Genomic DNA, 14,154 nt, shown 5'->3' with positions numbered 1-14,154 from the left:
GGTTGCTAAGAGACAAGACGCTGGGAGGGTGGGGACGCTGCACTGCGACAAGCCAGGGAGCTAAATGCAGGGAGGGGGGGGGAAGGGGAAGGCAAGAAGGCTGCCCGCTGCCGCCGCGAGTCCCGCGGCCTCCAGCCTCGCAGGAGCTCATCGCTCATTGGCTCCGCCACGGCGGCGCTGGCCCACGATTGGCCGGGCAGCTTCGGGCCCAGCGCTCCCCCGCCCCTCGGCGCTGGTGCTAGGCTGCCGCCTGCGAGCGGCAGCCAGGACCGGTGCGTGAGGGCGACGCGGCCCGGGTTGCGGGCTGGGTCGTGGGGGCCTCTTGGCGCGAGCGCGGGCGGCGCCGGCCACTGCAGGTGAGCCGCGGCCTGTGGAGGTGAGCTAGACGCCCGAGGGCTCGGGCTCCCGCCGGGAGCAGGAAGTAGGGCGAAGGGCGGTACCGCTCGCCGCCAGCGGGTACCGTCGCTGTCCCCACCCCGGTGGGGTGAGCAGGGCCGGAGCCCCGCTCGCCCAAACGCACCCGAACGCCCTCACGCGCAGCCCTCCGCGCCCCGCGCAGCCAGCCAGACTCCCGCCACCCGCTGGCTCTCTTCCCTGCCGCGGGTCCCGCCCGCGCACCAGCTGAGGGAGTCCCAGCTTCTGTCCCGCATCTGTCCCCGCCTCGCCCCGCTGCCCGGCGCCTTTGTCTGCTCCTCACCCACCCCGCCCCCGAGACTGCGCCCACACCGGGTGGAGCCGAACCTCGAGGGTCCTGGGGGGTGCCCCGAGGATGCGCCGCGCTAGGAGCCTGCGGGCCGAGGTTTGAAGGGCTTTGACCCACTCAGCCTGGGTGTGGGATGTGATTTTACTTTCTCCCTCTGGATCAAGGCCAACTCCCTAGATTCTCCTTAGTGGTCGGGGGTCAGGAAATCCGGCTCCAGGTTTCTCTCTGGTCCAGGGTGACTCAGTGTTACTGCCCCTGTTACACCAAAGGCCTCGGACCTGCCCCACTGGGCACTGTCTTACTATCCTGTCTCTGCCTTGCGGGGAAAATTCTCTTGTCTACAAGAACATTTTCTATTTGAAAAAAGAAAAAAAATAGATGCTTGTCATGGTTCTGTATGTAGTAGATTAAATCTAATACGTATACATAAACCAAGATATGAGAATAAGGGAGGGGATGGGGGGACCGTTCTTTAACAAGTGTGAACTATTCAATAATAGAATTTTGATTTTTGGCAAATAATGTTTTACTTTAAATGTTTTAAATTTTTGATATTTTATGAATGGGAGTGGATTTAATAGTAGGGTAATTTGACTTTTATTGTCACACTCAGTTATTAAACTAATTCGTGGGAAATTTTTATGCCAATAATGGCTAAAGTAGGAATGAGGGATATAATGATAGCAGTAAATTACTTCGCACAATTTGTATGCCAGAAGATGTGCTGGTGCTTCATAATGTTATTTAATTCTCACAATAATCCTAAAGGTAGCTATTGTTTTTCATATAAGTGAGACAATTGAAGCTCCAGGTTGCACTACTAGGAGTGGTAAAGTGGATTAACATCTACAACTCACTCAATTTTACTTCATTAGGATATTACTGTCTTTCCTTTTATCCATCATATTAATCTTTATGAATCTGTTTAATCTAAAAATCTCAGAAATGGTAATGCTTCTCCTACAAACATAGTCCTCACTGTGTGTCAGGTAGTACTTTTCATCAAAAGTATATGTGAACTAGCTACTATTGTTTTCTTTGTTTTAGAGATGTGGAAATTAAGGCACAGAAATTATCTGAACCAGATAATACCTTAAGTTGTAGATCCAGGATGCAAACTTGGACAATCTGACTCCAGAATCTACACTCATAATCACTACATTATACTGGCCCTTCAATAAGGTACAACTCTGGTTGGTAGGAAAATTAATATTTTTCTTTATGTGTTTCTTTTTAATGTCCATGTAAATACATATAGGAGAGCTATGATGCCTGCCACCTCATATGTTATACCAGTGTCTTATTTAACAGTTATGTAGTACTAGTCATAGTTACATTATAAGCTTACTATAATCCAACACCTGTGAACACAGTCTTAGGAAGTAGGTGCTGTTATTGTATGCTGCATCTCATTTGTGATGTGCTTTAATTTCAAAGTACTTTCACAAAACAATCCTTTTGAATCTCTTCGCTGTCGGAGGTGTTTTCATCACCTAATTTTACAACTGCAGTTCAATAAGAGTCAATAACGTACCATTGACGCTAGAACTCAATCCAGAGCTTCAGACTCTTGTGTACACTGCTTTTTCCACTGTATTGGTCTGTCAGTGGAAGCTTTGCTTTGTACTTCTTATCCTGAAATAGGCTATATTTTCCCATAGAAACAGCTAATATTCAGAGATTGTTTCAACCTAGAATCCAATGTCAGATAAATCATATATATGAGTAGCCATAGACCTTTGTCATTATTTTCATCTGTAAATTCATGATCCAAGTTCATATACAGTGCCTGGCACATAGTGGGGGCTTAGTAATATTTTTATTTTATTGTTTTATTTATTGGTTGTTTTGTTGTTTTAAAACTGGGTGTAACTCAGGGGCATTTTATCCCTGAATTACATCCACAGGTCTTTTTTATTTTTAATGGGTTTTTTTTTTGGGGGGGTTGCTGGGGATCGAACCCAGGGCCTGTGCATGCAAAGCAAGCACTCTACCAACTGAGCTATATCCCCAGCCCCATTATTTTTAATTTTGAGGTCTCAAATTGCAAGTTTGAGATCTCAAACTTGCAATTCCCCTGTCTCAGCCTCTCCCAAGTTACTGGGATTTCAAGCATGCACCACTGAGCCCCTCTCCTTAGTAAATGTTTGAATAAAATAAGTGCCTCAGAAACACATTAACATAAAAAGTCTCCTAAAATGTTTAAATTTGAATGGGTAACCTTTTTAGATTCCAAGCCCACAGCCTTTCCCCCCATTCACCTCGAAAGCAAAAGCTTTCAAAGTTGTTTAATTAAACATAATTAGCTCCGTAATGAATTAGCATCTGTATCTCCTTACCCTAAACACCATCATTCCCATCTCAGTGCCTCCCCTCTTATGTAGACTGGAAAGAACATGGATTTGAGAGTCAGTTTTACCTAAGGTTGAATCCTTGGTGTGTGTGTTACTAGCTCTGTGACCTTATACAAATCACTAAACTTTGAGCCTATTTCCTAATCTTATAAAATTAGAAAGAACCTGCTTTATAGGGATGAGGATTTATTGAAATAACATGCAAAAGACTTAACACAGTTCCATGGCTCCTGGTGGATACATAGTAGATAACAGCCATAATGTGTTCCTCCTCTGCTGTTCCATGGCTTCCCTCTGCTTTGATTCTTATACAAAATAATATTAATATGATGTTTAAAATATACTCTTCTACTAATATCCCTCACCAAAGCATAAACTCCTTGAAGACTGGGACCACATGGCATGGTCATTGAAGGAACTTTTATATCTAATACATGGCAGAGGTGGACCCACTAAATGTATGTTGGATTACATCCATGTGGAAAGCCATCTAGAGCCTTTTACTTGGTGATATTATTGTCTGAAAACTTGGACCCCCTTGATTTAGATATAAGGCACTGGATATGTTCTTAAAAGTCTCCTGGGTTAAGTAGAGATTGTGATGGAAGAGAAATGGGTAGGAACCCTGGGAATTCTCCATTCTGCAGGAGTATATGTTTGAGGGGGTTATTGGCCGCTTATACAAGTGGCAGTGTGTCTGTTTGTGTGTAAGAATTGAACCTTATCAGTCCAGTTGTCGCCTTTGCTTCTGAAGACAAGAAGGATGAAGAATTTTCCAAAGAAAAGTTGTTTCAAAATGTAAAAATAATTATAGTTGTTGATATAATTCCTCTACCATTTATAAGTAATAATCACAAGGCACAATGACTATAATGCTTAACCTAAATTTTAAGTTTCATTGTACCTTCATCTTTTGTAGAATGGATATTCAGTCATAGAAAAACTAAGGGAATATTACTTAGGAATAGAATGAAATTATAATTCTTAATTTTAACAAGCTATGTGTTTGGGTTTTTCACAGTTATCATCTATGGATTGCTAATAAGTATAAATTAGGCACACTTAACAGATTTTTTAAGGAAAATAAATTATATCCCATCCCCCCCAGCATTTTACTGTGAAAAATTTTGAATATACAGCAGTCTAAAAGAATTTTGTAGTTAACACTCATAAATCCATTACCTAGATTCTACCATTAATACTCTGTTATGCATTTATTGAATATTTATCCATCTGTTCATCCTATGTATCCATTTATGAAATCATAATATTCAGATGCTTTTATATTTGAAGAGATTTGGGCTAAATAATCTGAGTTTATTTTAAGTAAATTTTATTTTTCCTTTATATAGTAGCAGTTTTTAAATTTATTTTGGGGTTTTTTGTTTGTTTGTTTTGTAGTACTAGGAATTGAACCCAGGGGAGCTATACCACCGAGCTACATCTCTAGTCCCTTTTTATTTTTGTATTTTGAGATAGTCTCACTAAGCTACCCAGGCTGGCCCCAAATTTGTGATCCTCTTGACTCAGCTTCCTGAATACCTGAGATTACAGGTGTATACCGCTGTACCTAACTAGATAATTTTTAGAAATGCATTATAACTAATGTATAATTTTCTGAAAACATTGAAATTTCAGATATAAATAAAGCTGCTTGTCCTCCTTATCCCTAGTTCCAAAAGATGAGTCGTGGATATTCAGAAAACAACAATTTCCTGAACAATAACAACCAAATGGTATTGGACATGATCCTTTATCCATTAATTGGAATCCCTCAGACTATCAACTGGGAAACTGTGGCAAGGCTTGTACCTGGATTAACACCTAAAGAGGTAAATAACATTCCCCCAGATATCTCCTGGGTTAAAAAAAAAATCAGAAAAAAAACTGAGCAATTTAAAGAAACAACCAATAAGTAAGAGAAAGCAATTCAAATTTTATAATACATATGCATTTATAAACACTGTATGCACATATTTATATGACTGACTGGATATAAACTGTAAAAATTATATATTAACCCACTTGATATGTTTGAATTCAGCTTTTCTCTTTAACCTACTGGGAAGTCTTGTGATACATCATGACATTATTTACCTTCATTTGGCACTGATGCATCTCTTCTATGCCCCCCTTGACCATAGACAATTGAAATATTTATTGGTACCAATTTAACTGTAAACAGAAAAGCAAATAGGCCTCAAAATATTCTATCATCCTGATAATTTAGATGATCTTATTAATGTTATCCTCAGAATCAAAACTTAAAATGAAAAATTCTTAGAGGAAACACATATATTTCTATAATTCAATCATGAACACTAGTTTGAGAAACACCTCAGAACTTTTGCTGGTACAAGGATTACACAAGTGGAAATGATAGTAATTTTTCTCCAATAAATTTAAAGCATATTACTCAACTGCCTGGCCCATCATATACACTCAAAATATAGGTGTCAAATCAGTGAATGAATGAAGTTTCACCCTATGCTGTTACAACTGAGAAAACCAGTCCCCACAGAGATAACTTGCTCTCAGCTATATTTAGGTAATTGTGAAATGATGAGAGAATTTATTTTTTAATGTATATCATTGCTTCCTAATTTATATATTACCTTTTTGATTTTTACATTAGGTTTTAAAACAGGAGAAACTATTGAATTCATCTGTTATTCTAACTTTTTATTATAAATGCCTTCAAACATACAGAAGAGTTTAAAGAATAGCATAGTAGTCTTATTTCCTTTAAATAGGTCCAGCAATTATAGGTATTTTCTTTATCTCTTTGTATAATTTTTTTCTAGGACTTATAAGTTTTAGACACCATGATACTTCATCCCTATAGATTGTGGCTTGCATATCCTTAGAATCAGAACATTATTACATAATCACAGTATCAAACCTAAGAAAATTAATAGTTCTATCATTCCATAATATTTACTCTTTTTTTTTAATTTTAGGTGGACACAATATCTTTATTTTACATTTATGTGGTGCTGAGGATCGAACCCAGTGCCTCGTGCGTGCTAGGCGAGCACTCTACCACTGAGCCACAACCCCAGCCCCACTATCGTTAAATTTACTGAGAAATTTTTTTAACTAAAATCCAACTGAATGTGAATCACAGTGTTTTTAGTACTACTAAATTTTAAATGTTTATTTAAGTATATATCAGAATAACATTAATAACTTTAAATGAAACATATCATTAAAGAATACATACACAGCTATACTGAGAATGTTGCCTAGCATACTCTTGAGTTCAAACCTCAGCACCACAATGGAAAATGAATACATACACCAAAAGTAACATGCAAAAAATAAGAATTATAGTCAGAAAAATCTGACCTTACCTAAATCAAGCAGTTGACACTTATATATTTTCTTCCCAATTCTTTTCTGAACCTGTATAATTCTAAAAATGGGCATACAACAAATGTACTATTTTCAGGACTTGTTTTTTTAAAAACATCATGTTGTAAATATCTTTATATGTCAATAATAGAATTCTGTAACATTTAATGGCTTTTGTTTGAGCCATATCATAATTATTGAGCCAATATTCACCCCTCCTTTTCCCCTCTCACCACCTGATACTGGGAATTGAACCCAGGCCCTTGCACATGCTAGGAAAGTGCTTTACTACTTAACCTCCCTCCCAGCCCTTTTTAATATTTTTAATTTTGAGACAGAATCTTACTAAGTTGCTGAAGCTGGCCTCTAACTTGAGATCCTCCTGCCTTAGCCTCCAGGTCTTCTAGCATTATAGGCATGCATCACCAAGCCCAGTAAATCAGTTCCTTTTGTTGGATATTTAGGGCATTTTTTCCAATTTTTTGTCTACTATGGTACCACTATAACAAATATCTTAGTTTCATTTCCTTGGGGATTATCACAAAAGCAGAATATCTGGATCAGAAGGCACATGCATTTTTAAGGCATTTATTAATACTGTCATATTGCCCACTAGAAAGTCATTTTTGTTATATTCTCCTAACAACATACCTGTCTGCCTGATCCTTACACTTTCTATATCAAGTATTATTCTAATCCATTGATCTCTTTATCTAATAACCCACTACATTTTCATGTTGACTTACTTAATTTTGGTATTATTTTAATATTTGGTAGACAAGAAAATTCTATTTGTTTCTTGAACATTCTCTTATTAATTCCCTGTGTTATAATTTTTTTCCATTTCAGAGGTGACTTGTTGATGATTTGAAAATAGAGAAAGTATAAATTATTTTTAAAAATTTTAGATAAGTGTTTAGCTTAGCTGAAATAATCTTATCTAGTTTTTTCAAAGTAGCTGTACTATTTTACATTCCCACCAAAAATAGATGAGACTTCTAATTTCGTTACATCTTCTCAATTTTATTATCTGTCTTTGATTATAGCCATCCTAGCATGTGTGAAGTGAAACATTGCAGTTTTGATTTGCACTTTCCTGATTACTAATGATGTGGAGCATCTTTTCATGTGTTTATTAACCAATTATACATCTTCTTTGGAGAAATGTCTGTTTAAATCCTTTGGCTATGTTTTAAATTTTTAATTTTTGCTAGTAAGAGTTTTTTATATATTCTGTATTACAAATCCCTTGTCATATATATGACTTGGAAATATTTTTCTCCTATTTTGTGGATTGTCTTTTCATTTTCTTGAATTAGAAGTTTTTAATTCTAATAAAATCCAGTTTAGGTAGCATTTATTCCTTTTGCTTTTAGTGTCATGGCTAAGAAACCACTACCTTATCCAAGGTTACAAATATTTTTAACTGTTTTATAAATGTTTATAACTAAGCATTTTATAGCTTTGGCTTTTTAATTTATCTTTTGATCTGTTTTGAGTTAATTTTTGTATAAGATGTGAAGTAGGAGGTCCAACCTCATTCTTTTGTTTATAGATACCCCATAGTTTTTCTTAAACATGAAAGAATATCTAACAATATAATTAATTATTTACAGTTCATGTGCTTTTTTATGCAGTCATATATCAATTTCAAATATTAAGAATTCATAAATTTCTCACTTAAGTATTATTAATGACTGTAAATTATGGTAAATAAGATAAATCTGCATGCTATTTCCAATATGAGTATAAACTTTACTTGAAAGATTTCAAAAGAATCCCTGTTTTAAAAGCTTAGCTACCAAAAAATAAAATAAAATAAATACACAAAGACAAGGTCTTCATCGCAGTTGGGGGGAAAAATGTTTACCTACCACTTTCTCTGTGTTACAAAGAATAATCTCATTTTGTAGGAAAAGTGGATTTAGTTAAACAATTTCTCTTTTGATCCTGTACATGTACATTTGTACCTGTACATTTTTGTAATGATGTTATAGCATTTGTTTTATTTCTTTGCCCTGATTTCATCTCTATGTTTGTTTGTTTTTTAACCAGGGATTGAATTCAGGATTATTTACAACTAAGCTACATTAGCCCTTTTTTTTTATTTTAAGACAGAGTCTCACTAAGTTGCTGAGGCTGGTCTCAAACTTGTGCTCCTCTTGCCTCAGCCTCCCAAGCCTCTGGGATTGATTATAGGCATGTGCCACCATACCCAGCACATTTCTACAACTTTTGTCTTCACACAAAAAATATTTTCTATGCTTCTCACTTATCATACTAATTATTTTATTCAACTTAAGATTTTGTAAAAGACTTTTAAAAAGTTAATTGACACATTATAATTATATATAATAATGGAATTTGTTGTTACATATTTGTTTATGCACAAAATATACTTTGGTCAATTTCATCCCTCAGTATCTCACCTTTCCCTTCTCACTTCCATTCCCCTAGTTCTTTTCAGGTTGTCCACTGGCTGGTCTCCCCCTTCTCTTTTCATGAGATTCATGCACTTCAAATGTCTTTCTTAAAACTTCACTTTTCAAAGGACTAAGCCTTGGGTAGATATTTCTTTGTAGTAATAGTAACCATGTAAACAGTCATTACCTAAAGTAATGCTTGATATTTTGATATCTTGTGGGTACTTGTTAAATTACTTGTATAATAAATGAATGATTTGCACTTTCCTAATTACTAATGCATATTATTCATTTAATATATATATATATATATATATATATATATATATACATACATACATATACGTAGTATACATTTTTCTCCTTTTGCACCCCCCAGATTACTTGATCTGCTATCTAACTTGCCATCCACATTGATGTTGATGGAGATTTAAAAATGGATGCTTTAACAGTGTTTGACGAAGACTTACAGTAAGGAAGGCATTTTATATTTGTGACCTAGTAAACACGTAGAAAAAACATTTTCATAAAGGACTACTTAGCCTTAGCTCAATGCACTCTTGATATTTTCTAATCTATTGTACTCTTGTATTTTTTTTCCCAAATACTAACCTGAACCTTCTAAACTGATTTCGTGAACAATTAATCCATTAAGTAAAATATCCTAGAGCAGACTGTGCCCAATAGGTGGCGAAGAAGTGTTACTACAAATTGTTTTAGTCAAGAGAAAACACTATAGGTAAAAAACAAAGACTATTATATTAATAAAGAAAATCCAGTGTCACAAATCAGATACTCTTTGATTTGCTTTCCATTAAAGGTTAGAATTTGATTTTATTCCTAGTGGAAACTCGTTTAAAAATAAAAGGCAAGTATTTAACTAAATAGTTAATATTTTCAACTGATAATATATGCATATCAAAAAGAAATATGGCGAATAAAGACAGTTTTCATTTTTCTACATGAGTTTAAATATTTTTTTTTCCTTTGGGTTAATGCATATTTAAAAAGAATTCTACCCTGAATTTTAAAAGAGAAAAAAGTCACAGGCCTTTGTTTATTGAAACACATATAAACGTTGTAGATGTCACCAATAGATCAATACTCACTTACAAAAAATGATTAAAGGAAAATATCTTCAAATAGTAGGCAAGAAAATATCTTTTTAAGTTTCATTTATTTCCCTTTATATCATGACAGTGTGCAAAAAGGTTTGATGAATTGAAGAGCAGTGGCAACTCACCTGTTGACAACCAGTATTATCCCTTAATGGCTGCTGGAGAGAGTCCTGTTGAAACTTTAGCTACATATATCAAAACCTCACTTCTTGAGACACAGGGAGATTTTCAGGAGACTCCAGTTGGTCAGGATGCAGTTTCCAAGACAGGTAAGATTTTAAAACAAAATACAGTACTCTGTGGAATTTTATGTTCCAATCAAGTTTTCTTTGTTTAAAGGCTAATATAAACATCTATTAGTGTTTGTATTTTCTCATATTTTAATAATTATAATTGTCCTCTCTGTTTTAAGAACTTCTTAATTGTTGCTATATAAGTCAAACACTGTTTCCAAAACAAAATCTTAACTATATCAAAATTTTTTACTACAGTGTGTTGGGCTAGTTATTTCATACATTATTTATTATTCACTATGAATATTCTTTTACTTTATTTTAAAGAAATTTGACCTATTTTTTTACTTCTGTTTTTTTCCTACTGAGAGAATCTTGCTTGTCTCTCACATAATCTTTTTTACAACTACTTTTTACTGCAGTTAACAGGAGATTCAAATGATACAGTGGTAAGATAGAAAAGATGTTTCCTGGAAATAATTAATATCAGAAATCCTCAGAGTGTACTGAGTTGATCTCAGCAGCGGTAGTCAGAGAGTATTGATATAAGAATTTGCTTCAGGAAGAGAAAACTATGCTGTTGGCTTTGAGACATTTGACCCCTATTTGTACTTATTATTATTACATCAGTAGTTTTTGAAAACTTCATGGTAACTTTAGCAATTTTGTGCTTCACTTTTTGTACTATTTCTTCCATATGCCTTTAAAAATATTAATATAATGAAAAATGCCACTTGACAAATACCATCTTTAACTAGCCTTGGAAACCATGCATTTACAGTATTACCATTCAGTAAGTAAAAATCCATTCTCAGCTAGAAACGCTAACCCCCCACCCTTTTCTTTTGTATGTGTCTGTTTCTGTATTTAAGGAAGACATAGTATAGCTTCCACAAGGAATTGTTCTTCAGAAAGTGAAAATTGTACTACTCGTAATGGTGGAGGAAAGACTGAAGAATCTGAAGGGTAGGAGGCTGGTTATTTGCTAGATAAGATTTAATATTAATATCAACTTTAAATTATAAAATATACAATTAGTGATAATATGCATCAGTTACCATAATTCAGAAATTTTACATTACACAATTGCTAAAATAGTTGAAATTAGCTTAGTTTACATGTTGAGTTGTAAACAATTGCTTAATACCTAAACATATGACTTGTTCCTGATGTTTATAAATAGACTATAGTTTTCCATCTTTAAAAAGTTATTTTCATATTTGTAAAATTACAAATAACATTTATTAATGTAAAACTTTGGAAATTAAATTTTTATATCTAAAGAACAGTCTCTGTGCCATTAGTAGTCCAACTTTATTTAAAGAAACTAACTCTATTTTAGAACTATTTGACTATAATTACTCATTATATAAACATTTAGTATTAGACTGTTTTTCAATATATTGCAAGTTTTGATATTTTATAGTGTTATAAAATGCATGTATTTTAAATGTTTACTTTGAGTTTTGACAAATAGGTACACCGTATAACTATCCTAAATCAAGATACAGAACATTTTTATCATCCTTGAGAGTTCCTTCATGAATCTTTAGTTTTGATAGATTTTTAATAACAACTTCATTAATACATAATTCATATATCATTAAATTCACCTTTTCTTAAGAAGTTCTAGAAGTGGGTAGCGGTGATGATAAACACAACAGTGTGGATGTACTTGGTACCACGAAACCATACACTTAAAAGTCGGTAAAATGGTGAATTTGGGCCTGGGGTTATGGCTCAGTGGTAGAGCACTCACCTAGCGCATGCAAGGCCCTGGTTTCGATCCTCAGCACCACATAAAAATAAATAAATAAACAAAGGTATTGTGTCCAAGTAAAAATAAATAAATAAATACTTTTTTTAAAAAGGTGAATTTTATGGTATGTATATTTTACCACAATTAAAAAAAACACTTAAAAGTGCACAGTTCCGTGATTATTGGTTTATTCACATAGGTTTTTTAAGTTGATAAGTTTCTTCGTAGGATACAAACATTTTCCAGGTACTTTTTTTTTTTAATATTTATTTTTAGTGGTAGATGGACACAATACCTTTATTTTATTTATTTTTATGTGGTGCTGAGGATCAAACCCAGTTTCTCACAAGTGCTAGGCAAGCTCTTTACCACTGAGCTACAACCCCAGTCCCAGGTACTTTTTTTTTTTTTTACTGGAATTATCTAGTATTTTATATTGTGGTCCAAAAAGCCACAGAAATTTTATGTTTAATTATAATAGTATTATCTATTTATATTTTGACCATAATTTCTTTGGAAGAGCTATTTATTTTAATTCTTATAACTGATAGAGCATTGATTATAATCCTTTTTTTCTGATAGCCCGGTCCAATTTTACATAAAATGTAATTTTTTTCTATCCAATTTTGTGAAGTTCAATTAAATACAATAAGTTCATATTGTAGTACAGTGCTTTCTTCCTATTTATTCTGTTCTCTTTGTAATGACATGAAGGCAGATTTGGATCACACTGATTTTTTTTTTTTTGAAGTGATACGATTTTCAAAGAAAATAAAATCAAAGTATATATAATTGTTGAAGCTAAGTTTCTGATGCTTTATCTGAACTTATTAAAGTATTTTAAATATGTAAATACATTGTAGTCTTAAGAATCTTTTTAACTACATTTATTAATGTACATTTCAGGAATGCCTAGAAGTACACTTTCTTGCTGTTAAAAATAACTAAGTAAGGGGCTGGGGTTGTAGCTCAGTGGTAGAGTTCTCATCTAGCATGTGTGAGGCCCTGGGTTCGATCTTCAGCACCACATAAAGATAAATAAATAAAGGTATTGTGTCTATCTACAACTAAAAATATTTATTTAAAAAAAAAACAAAACTAAGCAAGCCATGGTAATTTGTAATTTGATTCTTCAATGAATACTTTTAGCTGCTTTTCCTTTTTCAAAAGTATGAAAATTTTAATATTTAATTATTATTTCCCTTGCACACTCATAACCATGTAAAAGAACTATTTTAAATTTCTCACAAGAATTAAAACATATTACTTAATTTCTCTTTGGGAATTGGTATGATTTTTATAAACTTTGTTATGTAATATATAATTTGAAATAAAATTTAAAACCATGTAAATTATTGGTCCCTTAGTAACAATATTTTTGTTTTATTAAATCAGTAGCCTACTAAAATTAGTTTTAATCTGATATAACCAGGTTAACAAGACATTTTTTTAAAATTCTGAATGTCAAAACACTAAAAAACTAATTTGTGGTCACAGTCTTCAAAAAATCCTGTTCTCATACCTCTACTAAATGTCAATATTCTTGGATCCTCTTCTAAAATTCTAATAATTTCATTTCTGTGTAACATTTTTTATGAAGGCCAAACATGGTGATCCATGTATGTGACGAAGGAAAAAACTTGAAAGAAGATTTTATTTGCCCACGAGATCTTTTGATATCAGAAATGAAGTACTTTGCTGAATATTTATCTATGGATGCCCAGCGCTGGGAAGAGGTGGACATTTCAGTTCATTGTGACGTTCATATTTTCAACTGGTTGATAAAATATGTTAAAAGAAACACTAAGGAGAATAAAGATTGTGAGATGCCCACTTTAGGTAAAAGAAAATTGTTGTTTATTTTTATAGTGAAATTTGTGTGTCACCTGGTAGTTCTTTCAGGCCAAAAGTAAAATGTAGAAAATTGTTTGAATATTTATGCTTTTATTATACCAGCCTTTTGGTAAATTGATACCTCGTATCTTTTTTTTAGAAATTTAGTTAAATTATAGTAAATACTTGGCAAATTAATAGGTCTGTAGGTCAGCAGTTCTTTTTTTTTTTTTAATTATTTTATTGTTGGTTGTTCAAAACATTACATAGTTCTTAATATACCATATTTCACAGATTGATTCAAGTGGGTTATGAACTCCCATTTTTACCCCGTATACAGATTGCTGTGTCACATCAGTTACATTTCCATTGATTTA

At 33.9% G+C, this 14,154-nt stretch overlaps 1 protein-coding gene across 1 annotated transcript in view; it reads left to right on the top strand.

Annotated features, from left to right (window-relative positions):
* The first annotated feature begins 220 nt into the window (after window positions 1-220).
* SANBR (SANT and BTB domain regulator of CSR) overlaps window positions 221-14,154 on the top strand; it is a 53,039-nt gene continuing 39,105 nt past the window's right edge. The window contains exons 1-7 of the mRNA XM_081264400.1: window positions 221-356; window positions 1,751-1,885; window positions 4,459-4,611; window positions 4,731-4,889; window positions 10,035-10,221; window positions 11,058-11,151; window positions 13,545-13,783. Coding sequence (XP_081120526.1) covers window positions 4,740-4,889; window positions 10,035-10,221; window positions 11,058-11,151; window positions 13,545-13,783 — 670 coding nt within the window. The 5' untranslated portion in view covers window positions 221-356; window positions 1,751-1,885; window positions 4,459-4,611; window positions 4,731-4,739. The remainder of the gene's footprint in view (window positions 357-1,750; window positions 1,886-4,458; window positions 4,612-4,730; window positions 4,890-10,034; window positions 10,222-11,057; window positions 11,152-13,544; window positions 13,784-14,154) is intronic.

Source organism: Spermophilus citellus (assembly GCF_964194105.1).
Source record: "Spermophilus citellus genome assembly, chromosome: 13".
Lineage (NCBI taxonomy): Eukaryota > Metazoa > Chordata > Mammalia > Rodentia > Sciuridae > Spermophilus > Spermophilus citellus.
The sequence above is the reverse complement of the archived record's forward strand: the minus strand, read 5'-3'. Positions and strand labels throughout refer to the sequence as shown.